The following is an 18,836-nucleotide window of genomic DNA, read 5'->3' as shown; positions in this document are numbered from 1 at the left end:
GCCAAAAATATGCTTTTGTTGTAAATACAAATACGGCATATTTTCCTTTTAAGGTACAAAAACAGTAGAGAGTGAATCATCTGTATGCGGATCCCTTTCCATGTTTCATTCCTACTCAATTTTTTCAGGAGAAACAGAATTGATAGAAGAGAAGGAGAAGACGCCTAGGTGCTTCAGTTCAATCAAAAAGCAAAAGAGTTATTTCTGACCCATGGAACATCTAATATCATGCTTCATAGTGGAGGGGAAAAAAATAGTACAGATGATTTCTTGTAGAATGAAATACAAGGATTAAAGAGATTCTACCATTTCTTTATCTCCGTGAGCTCACAGTGGAGACTAAGGAATAATATGGGTCAGCTGTCAAAGAATGGAATGTTAATATGAAAAATTCTGTTGTAAATTTTTCAGGGTGAGGCGGGCCGAGATGGAAAAGTTGGACCCCCAGGCCCTCGAGGGGAAGCTGGACTTGCTGGTTTGCCAGGATTACCAGGAAAAGGCAAAGATGGTGAACGGGTGAGTTAAAGTATCCTATACTGGACATACAAAAAAAAGTGTAGCAATCGTGGGATGTTGACTTTACAATACACCATAGGGCCAAAAGTCTGTGAGTCGCCCCCCCAAATATTAATTTATGGTGTTTCCTGTGAAGGGAGTTGGTAATGTTACACCATACAAAGACATTTTAAACAATTGTGCACTTCCAACCTTGTGGTACTGTATCAATTTAGGGAAGACCTTTTTCTGTTTCAGCATGACTGCCTCCTGTACACAAAGACAGATCCATAAACATGTAGTGCAATCAGTAGCTAGATTGACATATTTTGAAGGCACGTTGATCTTCAGTTTACCACTAGCTATATTATGATTGCTCTAAGTCTATTTGTTTACAATAAAGCGCCAGAAACATTCATTTTCATGTAACCCTCTTGTCAAACAGGGTCTACTAGTCAAATTTAGTGCAGCTGGGTGGTAGACAACCTAGCTGATTTAATGTCTACTTGTTCAATTGGTTTTCCCTAAATTCAGTGTTGCTTTGGCTTTTCCCTTCTGTCAGTAGGTGTCACTGGTTCCTCTAGTATTAGTATAAAAAGCTTCAGTAAAACTGGCTTATGACTATTCATACTTCTCATAGCCAACCAGTAGGAGTTTTCTGGCCTATGGTGCATGTCGGGGGCAGTATAAATATCTGGGGAAGTCCAAGCTATTGGCCCTGTCCTGCGGTGGGTGTATGTGGAGCAGCTGCGCGATTAGACCGGAGTCCTAGACATGTGCTTGAGGCCTGGAGTTGGAGTCTAGCCTGAAGAGCCATGGAGGACCTCACCATGCCACGAGGAGCCAGAAGAAGCTCGGGAGTAGAGCTTGGACCTTACTAGAGTATGTGCTGGTGGCTGGTCCTTTAGGTGCTTTACAGTCAGGAGCTGCTATCACAGATTGCCGGGTTCTTCATCTAAAGCAGGGGCCCCCAAACTTTCTAAACAAAGGACCACTTTACTGTCCTTTAGACTTTAAGGAGGCTGGACTAGGGCCAGTGGGAGTAGCAAATGTCCTGGCTTTGGGAGTAAACAATGCCCTATCCTGGTGTCAGTGGAGGAATAGTGCCCATCATTGGTGTTAATGGAAGGAATTCTGCCCCAATCGTTGGGATCAGTGGGAGGAATCTTGCCTTTTCACTGGTGTCAGTGGGAGGAATAGTGCTCCACTGTTGGTGTTAGTGACTGTTGAGGTCAATGGATGGAATAGTGCCCCAAGGGATGGATAAAAACAAGCAAAGGGCCACAGTCTGGAGACCGCTGATCTAAAGGTTCTTTGTGCTATTTTGTGGAGTCTGAACGTCTACTAGTTAATAGGTGTACTGTGCTCTATACCTCTCATCCTGGAGTTTTTGGTGTGAGAAATAAAAAAATCTTTATCTAAAAGTGACTGCCACCCATCAGTTCACCTGTCCCACCATGTCTAATGCCGCGTACACACGACCGGACTTTTCGACGGACTAGGTCTGACGGTTTTCCCAACGGACTTTCGGCGGAGTTCCGATGGACTTTCCGAATTAACGGACTTGGCCACACACAATCACACCAAAGTCCAACAGATTTGAACGTGATGACGTATGACCGGACTAGAATAAGGAAGCTCATAGCCAGTAGCCAATAGCTGCCCTAGCACCAGTTTTTGTGCGTCGGACTAGCATACACACGAGCAGATTTCTCGATAGGAACTGGGTCCAAAGGAGTTCCGGCGAAATAATTTGAAACCTGTTCTATTTCTAAAGTCCGTCAGATTTTTGGACAGCAAAGGTCAGGGGGAGCACACACACGAACAAATTGTCTGACAGATTCGTTCCATTGGACCTTTGCTGTCGAAAAGTCCGGTCGTGTGTACGCAGCATAAGAGATTTACCCCTGAGGTGAAATGTCAGTCCACCCGGTCTCTGGGGGTTCCACCTTGTCTCCAGGAGGGTTGGGGGGTGCCATACACAGGTGTGCTTTTTTTTCTGGGTTAAAAGAATGGTGGGCTCCAGTCACTTTATTTAGTTTTAAAGTAGATTTTTTTTTTTCTTACATATGCAATATGGGGAGGAAGGGGTGGCGCGGAACAGAATCTCCCAAAAGCACACTGAATCTAATGTTCTAGACTGGCCATAATCTCTCCTAGAGCTCTCTGATGGTCAACCCCTCAAAGACTGCGCTGGCCAAGACTCATGCATAGCTCAGGCTCCTTGCCAATTGAGGTTTAGCAGTATCATAATCTTCACTTCCAAGATAGGACAGCATAGAAAGAGATTGTATGGTCAGATTGTAATGTGTGCATTCACACAGGCTGCATTCACACCTGAGCAGAGCGATTTCCAGGCATTTTTATTAAAGCATTTTTATGAGTGTTTTGGAAGTGTACTACAAGTATTTTAGATATATATTTAAGCGTCAAATCTGCCTCAGAATCTGCCTCAGAAGTAACTTGTGAAGCTTTTGAAACTTCATGCTGTGAGCTACCAGTGCCTGAGCTCTCATGTGCGAATAGTCAAAATTTTTATACATAGGATTTTGGATTTTGAACATTTTGGAGCTTTGAGCTCACGTGTACAGTAAACAGGGATTTTGTATGCTCGTTTTTTAGCATTTCTGTACAGCGTTTCATCATTTGTTGCTATGTTTTTCAGTTTTTCATCTGTTTTAAATATTTTTAATTTATTATGTACTTAATATTATTTTTTGCTTTTCCTGTAAGCCCTTGTACACACGGTCGGACGTTCTGACAACCAAATCCGTCGGATTTTGTCCGACAAATTTTGTCCAACGGATTTTGTCCGAAACTGTTGCATACACACGGTCGGACAAAGTTGTCGGAAAATCCGATCGTTCAGAACGTGATGACGTTATTTCGTTATGAGGGGACTACGTTCAGGCTAGTAGCCAATAGCTTTGGTGTAGGAATTTGATCTGAGCATGCGTGGCACTTTGTCGGATCGGAATTCTCTACACATGATCGGACAAGGTCCGATCGGATCATGTTGTTGGAAAGTTTTATAGCCAAGCTGGAAAACTTGGTCCGTCGGATATTCCGACGGAAACAGTCCGATGGAGCCCACACACAGTCGGATTATCCGACAACACGGTCCGATCGGACATTTTCCGTCGGAATGTCCGACCGTGTGTACAAGGGCTTAGAGGTTAAGGATTAGAGCTAGGGGTTAATGTATTTATTATTATTTATTTTTTAAATTTTTGAAAGTCCGACAGCAAATGTTCGATGGAGCATACACACGGTCGGACTTTCCAACAACAAGCGCACATCCAACAAATCTCATCAGAAAATCTGACCGTGTGTACGCGGCATTTGGGTTTAGAGAAACACTACTATTGAGGCACAGCTAGGCTAACCACATCCCACTGCTTGCCAGAGAACCCACATACATGCAAAAAAAGGAATATAGCAAAAATACTACATCCCTACAAAGGCACGGTTTGATGGGTTTGGTGTGGAGGAACTCAAGTGAACTGCGCAGAACCCTGTCGTCAACCCTACTGAACACCCTTGGGGTGAGATGGAGTGCTTATTGCAAGCCAGATCTTCTTTTCCAACATCAGTAACTGACCTCACGAATGTTCCTTTAAATGATGAAGGGGCATACATTCCCACAGACACACTCCAAAACTCGTGTAAAGGCTTCCCAGAAGCATGGAGACTCTAATGCCGCGTACACACAATCGGAATTTCCGGCCAGAAAAAGACAGATGAGAGCTTTTGATCTGAAAATGCGACTGTGTGTAGGCTCCATCGGAATTTAGCTGTCTGAATTCCCGCCAGCCAAAAATTGATAGCATGTTCTCAATTTTCCCGACGGGAAAACTTTCTATCGGTAATTTATAGTTTCATAGTTAGTAAGGTTGAATAAAGACACCAGTCCATCCAGTTCAACCTGAGTGAGTGTCTACAATTGTCCCTATCCCTGTACATTGCACACTCACTCAGGTCCCTACCCTCAAGGAGCCCACAATCCAAGGTCCCCATTCATATTCTAGGGCCAATTTTGTATAGAAGCCAATTAACCTACCTGCATGTCTTTGGATTGTGGGAGGAAACCAGAGTACCTGGAGGAAACCCACGCAGGCACAGGGAGAACATGCAAACTCCTAATTCAGATCCTGTGTATGCAATTCCAACATGCCAAAAAATCACACATGCTCAGAATCCAGTACGAGACAGAAGTTATTGGCTACTGGCTATTGAACTTCCTTTTTCTAGTCCCGTCGTGCGTGTTGTACATCACTGCATTCTAAACTATCGGAATTTGGTGTGACCGTGTGTAGGCAAGACAGCTTGAGCGGAATTCCATCGCAATTCCATCGGGAAAACCATCAGAGCTTCTTCCGTCAGAATTCCGATCGTGTGTACGTGGCATTATAGCTCCGAAGAGTGAAGGGCAACCATAGTATGGAAATGGGATGTCCAACCAGCTCCTACTGGTGTCATGTTACAAGCTATATAATGTTCTTATTATAGCAAAAATTTATAAATTAAAGTAAAATAAAATGTATCATACACTGAAATGTCCATGTCTCCAATACTGACACATAAAGACATAAAGAAGTCTCTCTGTTCATTCACTTCAAAGCCTCTTTATAAATAGGCCTCTATCTGTCGATATTTGACATCTAGACATTTCAGCATTGGCCTTTTTTATCGAGCAGTCTTCTACTAGATAAATAAACAACATATAAATAAAAAGCATAAATAAATCAATTTAGATTAAAGATATTATTCTGGGGGGGGGTGACATTTTGCTTCTCACAGTTGACTTTTCTGTTCAGTACACCCGAAGAATGAGACCGTGGTCAGCCTTTACCCAGCCTGAAATGGACGATGAAGCTTAACATTACAAACGGCTACAACAATTTTTTATATTTTTAATGAATGTGTGCAATTGTTTCTTTAACCTTTTATATAACCTTTTATATGTTTCTCTAAAACACCCGGTACTTTTTTTTTTTTTTGTAGGGTGAGCGAGGATTCCCTGGGCCCCATGGACAATCTGGTTCGAAAGTAAGTAATAAGATATTCCGCTGTGAATTATCAAACACTTGTAGGCTTATTTTTAGTGTGTCAGCCAAAAAAGTGAACACGTTATTGAAACAGAGACACTATTTAATTGGAATACGTAGATTTCGGCATCCGAATGTGCTGCTTTTTGGTGTCTACATAAGTTGGTGTGTTTTTGCACCAATAAATCAGCCCTCCAAAAGAAAAAAAGGTAAATATGGAGTTAAAGTGATACTAAAGTCTCAGTTTTTTTTTCCTTTAAAAATAACAAACATGTTCAACTTACCTGCTCTGTGCAGTGTTTTTGTACAGAGCAATCCAGATCCTCCTCTTCTTGGGTCCCTCGCCTGCACTCCTGGCCCCTCCCTTCAGCTGAGTGCCCCCACAGCAAGCAGCTTGCTATGGAGGCACCCGAGCCGCTGTTCTGTGTGTCCAATCAGACACAGAGCCATGGTTAGAATCCGCCCCCTCTCTCTCCTGATTAGCTCACCGACTTTGACTGACAGCAGCAGGGGGCGCTGCGCTGCCATCTCGGCCAATGAGGAGGGAAAGTCCCGGGCTACAGAGACTGTCCTGCAACATCTCTGGATGGAGATGGGCTCAGGTAAGTATTAGGGGGGGCTGTTGTACACTGAAGGTTTTTTAAGGTAAAAAAAAAACCTTCTGACTTGGCATCTGAAGGACATAACCTACAGTCTCTTACCCCCACCTGTTATTCATACTCTCTAAACTCCTCCAAATCCCCCCACAAATGACGTGACAAGGTTTTGGAGTAAATTTTTATTAACAATTAACTTAAATTAAATAAATAACATTTTAAATAAACATTAACCAACTTTTTATATCGTTTTTGTGGTCTTCGGGGGGCAACAACACACAACTTGGTCACTGCGACCAACTTCTTTTAAACTTTAGGCCTCCAGTCGCAAGCCACTGACTCAGAGACGGTACTCAACCTTCGCAGTGACCTACCTTTTACCCCTTCCTGGTTAACCCCTCATTAACCGGAAGGTACCTGAGAACCCCATACCACAGATGGGTCCCAACCATGTTACATATATATATATATATATATATATATATATATATATATATATAACGGCCACCACTGCCAGGCTGTCTTGACAGCCCCTTTTTATAGCAACCAAACCTCTGGAGAGTGGGTGGGAATCTCTTTCTCCAATGCTCTCGAATGACATCACTTCCCCCTTCTCCTACTCTTGCTGCCCACCAGTGTCTCCCCTTTCTTAAAGGGGACAAACTTTTCTGTCCACATGCATGCATGACTGTGCAATGTCCACATTGTCATGCCGTCCCTCCGTCCATCCCCTCCTCTCCTTTACTCTGGAACTCCCTTTACGACCACTTTAATTAATATTATTATACAGGATTTATATACATTCAACCAGGGGCGTAACTATAGGGGGTGCAGCAGTCGTGACCGCAACTGGGCCCTGTGATGCAGGGGGCCCATGCAGCCCCCTCTACATATGGCCGGCAGCAGCATAGGCAGCTAGCACACACTATTACATACCCCCTCCATATCCCCCTGGGGACAGGGACCCCTTCTCATGTGGGGACAGGGACCCCCACCTCCCCTGGGGACAGGGACCTCTTCTCACCTGGGGGCAGTAATTTCATCTGCCCTGGAGAAAAGGACCTCATCTTTTCTGGGGACGGGGACCCAATCCTGCCTAGGGACAGTCCCCCAATGGGGCACCTAAAAATGTAAAAAAATAAATAAATAAAAACTACTGATACCAGTGGTGGAACTACAGGGCTCACAAAGGTCATACCTGTGACCACGCCCTGGAGTTCCACCCCTGGACTCGGAGGGAAGGGCCCTGGCTGGGGTTCAGGGGGGCCCTTCATGGTTTCTTGCATCGGGGCCCTGAAGGTTCTAGTTACGCCACTGAATTCAACAGTTTGTGCAGTGCAAGTTGAGGGCAGACAGTACAGTTACAATACAATTCAAAACAGGAGGAATCTACTCATTAGAGCTTACAATCTAGCAGTGAGGATCAAGTTATACAAAAGGTAATAACTGTGGGGGATGAGCTGATGAAGAAAATGAAAGTACAGTTGTTAGGTGGAGACAGGATAGCCTTCTCTGAAGAGATGGGTTTTCAGAGATCATCTAAAAGCAAACCGAGTAGGAAATAGTCAGACAGATTGGGGTAGTGAGTTCCATAGGATGGGAGAAGGTCAGGAGGTGAGCATGGGAGGATGTGAGGCGGAAGCTAGAGAGCAGGAGGTCTTTGGAGGAACGAAGAGAACGATTTGGTTGGTATTTTGACACCAGGCTAGGGATGTACAGTAGCTGGGAGCAAAGTTGTGGAGGGCTTTGTAAGTTATTGTTAGTATTTTGCATTTAATTTGTTGGGTGAGTGGAAGCCAGTGGAGGGATTGCCAGAGAGGAGTAGGAGATGCTGAGCGGTTTGTAAGGTGGATGAATCTGCCAGCAGCATTAATGATGGACTGAACGGGGGATAGTCTATGTAGAGGTAAGCCAGTGAGAAGTGAGTTGCAGTAGTTGAGGCGAGAGATGACCAGCGAGTAGACTAGGAGCTTTGAATGAATGAATGAATGAATGAAATACTTGTATAGCGCACAATGCGAACTGAATCACCTCTAGCTTTGTGGTGTCATTGGTTAGAAAGGGATGTATTTTGGAGATGTTGCGGAGGTTGAGGCGGCAAGATTTGGGCAGTGATTGGATGTGGGGGTCGAAAGAAGAGTCTAGGACAATGATGGCGAACCTTGGCACTCCAGATGTTTTGGAACTACATTTCCCATGATGCTCATGCACTTTGCAGTGTAGTTGAGCATCATGGGAAATGTATTTCCAAAACATCTGGGGTGCCAAGGTTCGCCATCACTGGTCTAGGACTACACCTAGAACCTTGGCATGCGGGGATAGGTTGATCTAGTGTCCTGGTGCCCAGCCTGTGTCCCGAGTGTCGCATGTGGCCCTTGCGTATCTGATGTGCGGACCCAAGACCTCAGCATGGCTGTAGTGGGAACGTTGATTGGATAGCATTGATCTCTACTAGACTCGTGTAAGATGTTCCCAGTTTCATAATGTCTTCTGTAGAATCTCCCCAGCCAAAAATCTATCCTGTCCTCACTCTCTGACCCTCATTAGGTCTGCAGTCTCTTACAGTCCTCTCAAGCCTTACATATATTGAACATTATGTGTGGCCCCTTGGTGATGTCAGGGGCCGCATTTGAGCAGATGAGTTGACAGAGCACTGAGCTAGTGAGATATGAAGATCAGAGGTTCGGTTTGGTTAGCATGAGGGTCAGGAGCTGTGAGGTTATAAGTTAGGCCGTGTACACGCGATCAAATTGTCCGGCAAACTTAGTCCGGCAAACAATCTGGCGGATAGTCCGGCGGACTTTCTACCGAACGGACTTGGCGACACACAGAAAGTCCGGCGATTGCTAGCGCGATGACGTACAGCACGTACGACGGGACTAGAAAAAGGAAGTTCAATAGCCAGTAGCCAATAGCTTCCTTTTCGTACTTGCTTCTGAGCATGCGTCATTCTTAGTCCGCCGGACTAGCATACTCATGAACGTATTGTCCGCTGAAACCCAAGTCCAGCGGAAAGATTGGACTGCAAAAATACCTTCTAAGTCTGCCGGACTTTACGCTGAGAAAGTTCGCTGAAGCCCACACACGATCGGATTGTCCGGTGAAATGCGTTTCGGCGGACTAAGTACGCCGGACAATTCGATCGTGTGTACGCGGCATTAAAGTGATCTAAAATCCCTCAGTTTCTTACGTTCAACATTTTATGTAATACTTTTAAAGCTTTTAATACTTACCTATGTTCTAGTTTATGGCTTATGCACACTGCACCATTAGCCAGTGCTGGGACGAGGTTATCTAGAGCCCAGGGCAAACATACCAAATTATGCCCCCCCGCCAAGGTGTATGAGCATTAATCCCCCCTTTTCAAAAAAATAAATAATTACTGTAAATAAATAAATACATTGAGCACTAATCTGCATGCTAACCCCCTAAGCATAAATTCCTCCTCCTCCCTGTACAAATCCGCCCCCTGCTGAAATCCCCCCTCCCAGCACACATCTTTGCCTCCCCAACCCCCCAGCTTAAAATTGTCTCATTCCCCATATGCCCCCAGCACAAATCCACCCCCCCCAAAAAAAGTTCCCCCTCCTAGTACAAATCCTCTACCTCTTAAATTTCTCCTCTGAGCACAAATTCTCTCCTCCCACTCCAAATCCCCCCCCTCCCAGCACAAATCATCCCCAATCCCCCAACCTAGCACAAATCCCCCCAAATGTCCCCTCATACCACAAATACCCCCAGTTATCCCTGCTAGCACAACCCCCCCCCCCCAAAATTCCCCTCTTAGCACAAATACCCCCCCCCCACCATGTTACCTTTTCTAGCACACCCCTTGTCCCGGCCCTGCATTTAGCCCCTGTACATGAGATTTAGTGCAGGCACACCATGCAGGCTGGCTTCCCTTAACCACTTGCTGCCGCCCACAGTAGTTTTACTGCGGATGGGCAGCACAGGCATGCCAGACAATGTGCCTGTACATCCGCCGACATGCTTCCCTGTTTGAGGTGCTCATGCATGTACCCCTGCTGACCTGTGCTGTGATTGGACACAGCACAAGCTTGACAGCTGATTTCAGCCAATGATTTTAGCTGAAGTCAGCTGATCGGCTGTGTCCAATAACATGCACATGTGTTTACAAACAACTGTGTGCATAGGAACAGCGATCTGGGGTTCACAGTGTTCAGAGTTCAGCTAGAGATACATATTTGTTCTTTCAGCCTGGGAGAAGCAACTGTTAGCCTATGTGCCCATGTATATTGGCAAGGTCCATAAAGACATGGATGAGCAAGTTTGGGGTGGAGGAACTTGATTGCCCTGCACAGAATCCTGACCTCAACCTGAGAGAACACCTTTGGTATGAATTAGAGCGGAGACTGCGAGCCAGGCTTTCTCATCCAACACCAGTGCCTGACCTCACAAATGTGCTTCTGGAAGAATGGTCAAACATTCCCACAGACACACTCCTAAACCTTGTGGACAGCCTTCCCAGAAGAGTTGAAGCTGTTATAGCTGTAAAGGGTGGGCCAACTCAATATTGAACCCTACGGACTAAGACTAGGGTGCCATTAAAGTTTGTGTGCATGTAAAGGCAGGCATCCCAATACTTTTGCTAATATAGTGTATATATCTATAGCTATATATATCTCTATAGCTATATATATATATATATATATATATATAGAGAGAGAGAGAGAGAGAGAGAGATCTATATCGATATATAGATATGATATATGTGTAAAATATCTTTTATTGAAATAAATAAAAACAAATAAAAAAAAAGAATTAAAAGCACTCTGGTCCTGCCCCCCCCCCCCCCCCACACACACACAATCATGCAAATTCATGTATAGGTCTGGCATTTCTTGAGTGCACGCAATTTTGAGTATTGACATTATTGTTATCTAATCATTCAATGCAATTACACCTTTTATATGATATATAATTTATTTGTTATACCATTGTTTGTCGCCGATTCTCAGGTGCACACAGTCTTGACATGTTTGGTATCTATCTACTCGCTGCAATATCATCTTTTTATATTTTACCAAAAGTTGGGTATTATACTGTATTTGCGTGTGCTAAAAAATTCTGTTCTAGTCTCATTTTTTTCCTGATAATGTGTGTTTGTTAAGCGGCTGTGCAAATATCACGTTATCACGTGACATTAAAAATGATAACAGCCACCATTTTATTCTCCAGGGCCTCTACTTTCAAAAAATATATAATGCTGAGGGGGGTTAAATCATTTTCTAGAAAAAAAACTGCAGATTTTACCATTTGTGTGAAAAATTTAAAAATTACTCCGGACAACCAGTGGTTAATTACTGTCAGCTCAGCGGATTAGCACTCGGCGGATGTGAATGCAGAACAGGGATCACCAAGCACAGCAGACTTTTTATGTTACGCCAATTTCTCGCTGGGGGGGGGGGGCGGGTGGTTACATCGGTGGCTGTGGGTGACACAGATCATTGTCTTCCAACATGTCATGACGCAGGATTTCCTAATGAACGATGCCTTTTTAGGATGCAAATGGCTGCAAGGAGCTCATTCGCGTTATGAATGCTAAAATCAGAAACCGTGTAAGACGAATTGGAGGAGGTGAATGGATCAGTCAGTGCAAAACATTAATAGGTTTAATATATGCCTAACGTCTACAGAATGATTCATTTTCCTGACAGAACAAAGGGAGAGATGAGCACAAACTCTGGTAATTAGCGTTGCGTACAATGTGTTCATTTTTCTACATAATTGCTCCCCTGGAGCATTCATTAAAACAGTCTTTAGTTCCAAGGCCGCCATAACTAGCTAAGAATTTGTTCTGACCTGGGTATATAATGCTCTGGACATTTTGGAACATTAGAACGTAGGCACCCGGAAGTGTATCAAATAAAGGAGAGAAGAGGGCGCCATCTGAGTGTGATGGAAGACAATTGGTAAGTCACAGTTAAAACACTTGCTCATTAACAAAGTGGGCCTCTGGTGAGAAAACACCCAGCACCAGGCATGTACTGGCCATCGGGACTACTGGGAGATTCCCGGTGGGCCGATGGCTCAGTGGGCCAGTCAGGTGCAGTCCTGGAGCCGCTCCTCTCTGACAGTGAGTGATCGTGATTTCACTCCTGTCAGGAGGAGAAGTTTCTGTCATATGCTGGAGAGAGCATTAGGCGTTATACTCCCTCCAGCCTGCAGGGGGAGATAGACGGCCGGCAGACTTTCCTTCCTCTCTCCCCTTATCACTTGTTACTTATCACATGACTGGAGAGAGGAAGAAGAGAAGCTGCCTTCAGAACTGTGAGTACATGTGAGAGGGGGACACTAATGTAAGGGGGCTGGTGATGGGACTCTGATGTAAGGGGGCTGTTGATGGGACTCTGATGTAAGGGGGCTGCTGATGGGACTCTGAAGTAAGGGGGCTGCTGATGGGACTCTGATGTAAGGGGGCTGCTGATGGGACTCTGATGTAAGGGGGCTGCTGATGGGACTCTGATGTAAGGGGGTGCTGATGGGACACCTAAAATGTAAGTGGGCTGGTCTGGATGAAGTCCAGGGCCTTTTTTTTGTCCCAGTCCAGCCCTGCCCAGCACAGTAGGGTACCACAGTCCAAGCAGGAATACACTAGGCTTGTCAGCTGGCTGTACATGTAGAACTGAGGAGATACCAGAGGACGCCAGAATAAACAGGTAAAAATTGAGTCAAGTTCCTGTCTGCAATATGCTTGTGCACAGGAGATGTGGATGTTGGGACTTGGGTCCCCTGCTGGTGGCTCTGTGCTTCTCCCAGCAGCCAGCAGATCCCAGTAATCAGTAGACATGTGCACACTGAAATATTTTGTTTCGGAATTTCGTTTTCATCCAAAAAATACATTTATTTAGTTACTTTATTTATTTTGTTTTGTTAAAAAATGCATTAATCCGAAAATCCGAAATAATTAAGGTCGAATCTGTCATTGAAGGCTTATGGTGTCTGTCGAATGCTCTAAGAAGATTCAACGGAGCAGCTAAAACTTAAAACGAAAATACCCGAAATTCGGACTAAAATGCATTTGGACAAAAATAAATGCACATGTCTAGTAATCAGTCTCCACCTGATGCTGGCTGCTGGGAGGGTACTTAGTCCCTTTTCTCCTGATACACCTTGCTCCAGTATTTTTCTTTGCTGGCTGTCAGATACTATGTGTCATTTATCCTGCTCTTGCTCCTGATCTTGCCCCGCATCTTCTACCAAGCTGCCTTATTTCTGCTCCCCCTTGTACCTGATACCTGTTCTGGGTTCCCCTCCCCATCTGTTCTTTGCATCGTCAATCTACCCTGTTTTTCTGTGTTCCCTATTTTTGTACATATTACATATAGTTAGTTTGTAGTTAGGCTACCTGTTACTTAGGCGTTTTGGTTATATGGTTGTAGTTCACTTGTATATTCATGTTTGCATGAAGACCAGACTATACCAGACCAGACTATACATAGTAAAGTAAATGTATTAATAGAAAACAAAAAGACATCCAAACGCCAAACATCCATACATCTGGAGCTATTTTTTTTTCAATTAATAAATGTACTTTACTATATATAGTCTGGTCTCAGTTTATAAGTGTGGCCATGCAGATCTGGCCATATGTGTTGCTGATTCCTGACAATGGAGTCCCATCCAAAAACGTGCAGCTTTAGTGGTCTAGCCAGTTACCAGACAGGGTTGAGGAAGTAGGAAACTGGTGGAGGGCTCTGTGGAGCGCAAAGTGGGCTGGATGTGACATCAGCTGAGCATCAAGGCTAGCATGGTAATGCGTTTTGAAGACACCCAGCCTCTTTGTCAAGTCATGCCCTTTTGTCAGTCTATTTATACAGCAGTGGGACAGCAGGGTGCAGCGCAACTTATAAATGGCTTTTGCCAAATTAATAAAATATGGGTCTGATATTGCTGTACAATAAAGGGCTAATCTAGCAAATGTTATAGTTGAGAATGTTATAAATACTAGCAGAAGAATGAAAGAGGTGGAGAATTACAGCGCAGTTCGGGCACCTCCAGAACTGAATGGCAAGGGGTTCTGGTGTGTGCTGGAGAGTCTATTGATTCTGGCTGTTGAGGAATCTATTGTTGCTGGAGGGTAATATATTTTTTGGGAAGGAAGGAGGTCTAGTGTTGATAGGGAGGACTTCTGTTGCTCGTGAGGGATCTATTGTTGCTGGGTGTGGGTCTTATGTTGCAGGGGGGGTCAATCATTACTGGGAGAAATCTACTGTTGAGGGTAGACATATGCGATTAGTTTTGTACGAATCAAAAATTAGTCCGAATTTCCGGAAATTCATACATTTGTGAGGATCCGAAATACGAATTTTTATGCATACGAATTTTGTACGAAGTACGAAATTTTGTTTACGAATTTTGGATTATTTTATCATAAATTGATGTATAAAATACCTCTGCGCCAACCAACCAAACAAAGAAACAGAAAACTGCTGCGTACACTAGAAAAGGGGTTTACCTACCCCAAAAGTTTTGCCAATTATAAATGATAGTGTCGCGCAGTATGAGACAAGAAAGAAATAGAAAGAAAGAAAAAGGGAAGAAAAAAGAAGGGACAGGGTGGGGGGAAGCAAACAGGGGGGTTAGATAATGGAGCTATAGATGAGAAATAATGAAAGAGAACTATATAAATGGATATGGACTTGATATAAAAAGTACCTTTTACCTTATATGTTGCGTAATAAGCTAGGTAAGTAAATATATAATAGCAATCATAGGCCAGTATCTGGACAACAGAAATCCATATACGTACACTCTAATAATAGTAAACACAACTGTGCAAAAAATGCAATATAGCGTGCAAAGTGAATGTGCAAAATATAGAACAAATCTAAATATATCAAATAAATTAACTAAGAAAAAGTAGTGGCAGCAAAAAAAGAAATATAAAACATGGACTACTAATTCATACAGTGCATTACATTGTGCAAATATTGCTAGCAGCAAAAAAACAGTGCATAGCTTTGTGTAAACGTTGCAAGTGGCAAAAAGGAAAGTAAAGTGCTAATGATACAAATTGATAAGTCCTGAAATATTAAAAAATAGACGTGCAAAATTCTTCAAAAAAAAAAGTTCAGCTTTGTTTCAAACTCAAGTGTTGGTGTTATCATGCAAACTGTCACGTACCTTACAGCGGAGTCAGACTGCTGAGGGTGGCCTCTCGCACGGTTCCGGTCACCACGCCCCTGGAGATGGGAACAGGGAGCGTGAGGACACGAAAGGGTGCAGGTGCCTGCAGATGGAAGTAGAAGGCCTTGGAGATGCTGGGTCCTCACGGTAGAAGAGGTGTAGACAGGTTACGTAGGTAGGCACCGGAAGATCAGCAGGTGTGCAGGGAGCACTACGTGTCTGGAACAGGCAGGATCGGCAACTGGCAGGCAATGCGGTACAATAACAAGAGACAGGTGCGTAATCAGGAACAAGCAAGGGGTCTGGTAACGTGCAAGCAAACGAGGTACAGAATCAGGAGACAAGCCAAAGTTGAAAGTCCAAGCCGGGGTCAGAGGTAGTCCAGGAGATAGCAACACGGGGAATCCAAGAGTGGGTATCAGGAACGGTTCACAGGAACAAGGATCACAGGAGCAAGGTCACAGGAGCAAGGTCACAGGAGCAAGGTCACAGGAGCAAGGTCTCAGGAGCAAGGTCACAGGAGCAACAATCAGGTCTTACAGGAACAGCTGAAGACGATCCAGCACTGGTGTCAGGCCAGGACCCTGTTTATATAGAGGGAAGTGAGTCAGGATTGGTGGAAGTGGCCGTCCGTTCGTGAAGACGTACATCCGTTCAGTTTGCGCAGGTGTTTTCGCGTGTTCGGATTGGCGTACATCAACGTGTTCGGTTTAGCATACGTCCGTTCGCCCTGGAACTCGTACGCCTCTGACGGAGACACCGCGCATGGCGCCTGGAACGAACGGGAACTGCTGCTATACGGGGACGGGCATACGTACGGTGAGTTCCCTGACAGTGCCCCCCCCTTAAGGGCAGCCTCCGGGTGCCCCTTTGAACCGACCTTTGAGAGCGATGAAAAGCCCGTATAAGCCTCTGGGCATGAAGATTCGCTTCGGGTTCCCAGGAATTTTCTTTGGGGCCAAAGCCTTTCCACTTAATCAAGTATTGGTTTTGTCCTTGGCGCTTCCTGTAATCCAGAATTGCTTCGATCTCAAACTCCTCCTCCCCATCTATCAATATAGCTTCTGGAGAGCATAACTCCCGATCTGGAAAGGAATTGGGTACATCAGGTTTAAGTAGAGAAGTGTGAAATACAGGATGGATTTTAAATGAGCCGGGAAGTTCAAGTTCATAGGCTACCGAATTAATTTTCTTCTTAATTGGAAAAGGCCCCAAATATCTGGGTCCCAATTTTTTTAGAGGGACACGCCAGTTTCAGGTTTGCGGTTGACAGCCATACACGATCACCGATTTTTAAATCCAATTCTCCCCTTCTCTTCCTGTCAAAAAATGTTTTATCGTCCTCCTGAGCCTTAGAAAGGGTTTCTTTAAATACCTGATTGTTGATAACAAAGAAATTCAGCCTATCCTGGACAGCTGGTACAGGAGAATCCGGTAAGGATGTTGGCAAGAAGGAGGGATGAAAACCATAGTTAGAATAAAATGGTGACTGGTTTGTGGCAGAATGAGTAGAGTTGTTAAATGCAAATTCTGCTAAGGGTAGTAACGAAGCCCAATCCTCCTGAGAAAAAGAAGTGAAACAACGTAAATATTGTTCCAAGGTTTGATTAGTGCGTTCGGTCTGCCCGTTTGTTTGGGGATGGTAGGCTGAAGAGAAATTTAATTTGATACCCAGCGTTTCACACAATGATTTCCAAAATTTTGACGTGAATTGGACTCCACGATCAGAGACAATATCACCGGGAATTCCATGGAGTCTGACAATTTCTCTAATGAATACTCTGGCTGTCTCGGTTGCAGATGGAGTTCCCTTCATGGGAATAAAGTGTGCCATTTTGGAAAAGCGATCCACCACCACGAAGATAGAGGAAAATCCTTCAGAGGGAGGAAGCTCAACAATAAAGTCCATTGCGATCTTATCCCATGGTCTTTCAGGGATAGGTAATGGCCTCAATAATCCCCAGGCTTTATTTTTGCTGTTTTTATTCCGGAGGCAGGTTGAACAAGAGCTAACATAGTTCCTGCAGTCTTTCGCGAGGTTTGGCCACCAGAAATGCCTTTGAACTAAATTTGTCGTTTTGTGACCCCCGAAGTGACCCGCCAGGGGATAGTCATGACAAACCTGTAGAACGGAGGTGCGAAGGTTTTGAGGGATGAATAATTTGCTTCCTCGCCAGAAAAGACCATCTTTTTCTTGGAGGTTCATATCTGGAGGGACTGATGCACCTCGAGACGACTGCCGAACCTGTGATAGAAAACTGGTTTGTGTTAACAGGAAGTTTCCAGCTTGCAAAATAGTGTCTGGAGGGGATGAGGCTTCAGTTTCAGAGAACATGCGGGATAATGCGTCGGGTTTACTGTTCTTGGATCCTGGTCTGTAGGTTATGTGAAAATTAAAACGGGAGAAGAAAAGAGCCCATCTTGCCTGCCGGGGCCTGAGACGCTTAGCTGTTCTGAGATATTCCAAATTTTTATGATCTGTAAAAATCAATACTGGATGTGTTGCCCCCTCAAGAAGGTACCGCCATTCTTCTAAAGCCAGTTTGATTGCTAGAAGTTCCCGATCTCCCACATCGTAGTTCCTTTCTGATGTATTTAGTTTTTTGGAAAAGAACGCTACAGGATGCATTAATGATTTAGGCCCTTGGCGTTGGGACAGAATGGCGCCTACAGCGCTCTCTGAAGCGTCCACTTCCAGAGTGTAAGGTAGAGCAGGATCAGGGTGTTTGAGTATTGGGGCCGATGTGAATAATCCTTTTAGTTTATCGAACGCAGCTTGGGCCTCGATGGACCATCGAAAACGGTTTTGTTTGCTGGTGAGTTGCGTGATGGGGGCTATAACACTGGAAAAGTTTTTGATAAACTTCCTGTAAAAATTAGAGAATCCAATGAAGCGCTGTACCCCTTTTTTATCAGTTGGAGGTGGCCAGGATAAAATGTCTGAAACCTTTTGAGGATCCATCTCTATTCCCTCTGTTGATATTACCAGACCCAGGAAGTGAATGGTCTGCCGTTCGAATTCGCACTTCTCGGCCTTGGCATAGAGCCCATGTTGCCTTAATCTCAGGAGAACTTGTTTCACATGGTCACGATGGGTTTCTAGAGAGTCTGAAAATACCAAAATATCATCCAAATAAACAATTACAAATAAATCCAAAAAGTCCCTGAAAATGTCATTAACAAAATGTTGAAAAGTGGCTGGGGCGTTGCAGAGTCCAAATGGCATGACCAGATACTCAAAGTGGCCAAAACGTGTCCGAAAAGCCGTTTTCCATTCGTCCCCCTTACGGATTCTGATTAGGTTATAGGCCCCTCGTAAATCCAGCTTTGTAAATATTTTGGCTGATCGAAGTCTCTGGAATAATTCTGGAATTAATGGAAGGGGGTAGCGATTTTTAATCGCCACTTTATTTAAATCCCTGTAATCCACACATGGGCAGAGCGAATGGTCCTTTTTTTCAACTAAAAATATTCCAGCACCGGCTGGAGAAGATGAATGTCGGATAAATCCTTTCTTGAGGTTCTCATCGATGTATTCTTTGAGGAC

General features: G+C 44.3%; 1 protein-coding gene across 1 annotated transcript in view; it reads left to right on the top strand.

Moving 5' to 3' along the window:
• Positions 1-18,836, top strand: part of LOC143997657 (uncharacterized) — a 230,127-nt gene that overhangs the window by 50,043 nt on the left and 161,248 nt on the right. The window contains exons 10-11 of the mRNA XM_077493378.1: positions 412-516; positions 5,500-5,544. Of these exons, the coding sequence (XP_077349504.1) occupies positions 412-516; positions 5,500-5,544 (150 nt within the window). The remainder of the gene's footprint in view (positions 1-411; positions 517-5,499; positions 5,545-18,836) is intronic.

This window comes from Lithobates pipiens, unplaced genomic scaffold, assembly GCF_037356315.1.
Source record: "Lithobates pipiens isolate NorthernLeopardFrog02 unplaced genomic scaffold, aLitPip1_a1.2 Scaffold_19, whole genome shotgun sequence".
NCBI lineage: Eukaryota > Metazoa > Chordata > Amphibia > Anura > Ranidae > Lithobates > Lithobates pipiens.
Note: the sequence above shows the minus strand (reverse complement) of the source record. Positions and strands in the feature narration are given on the sequence as shown.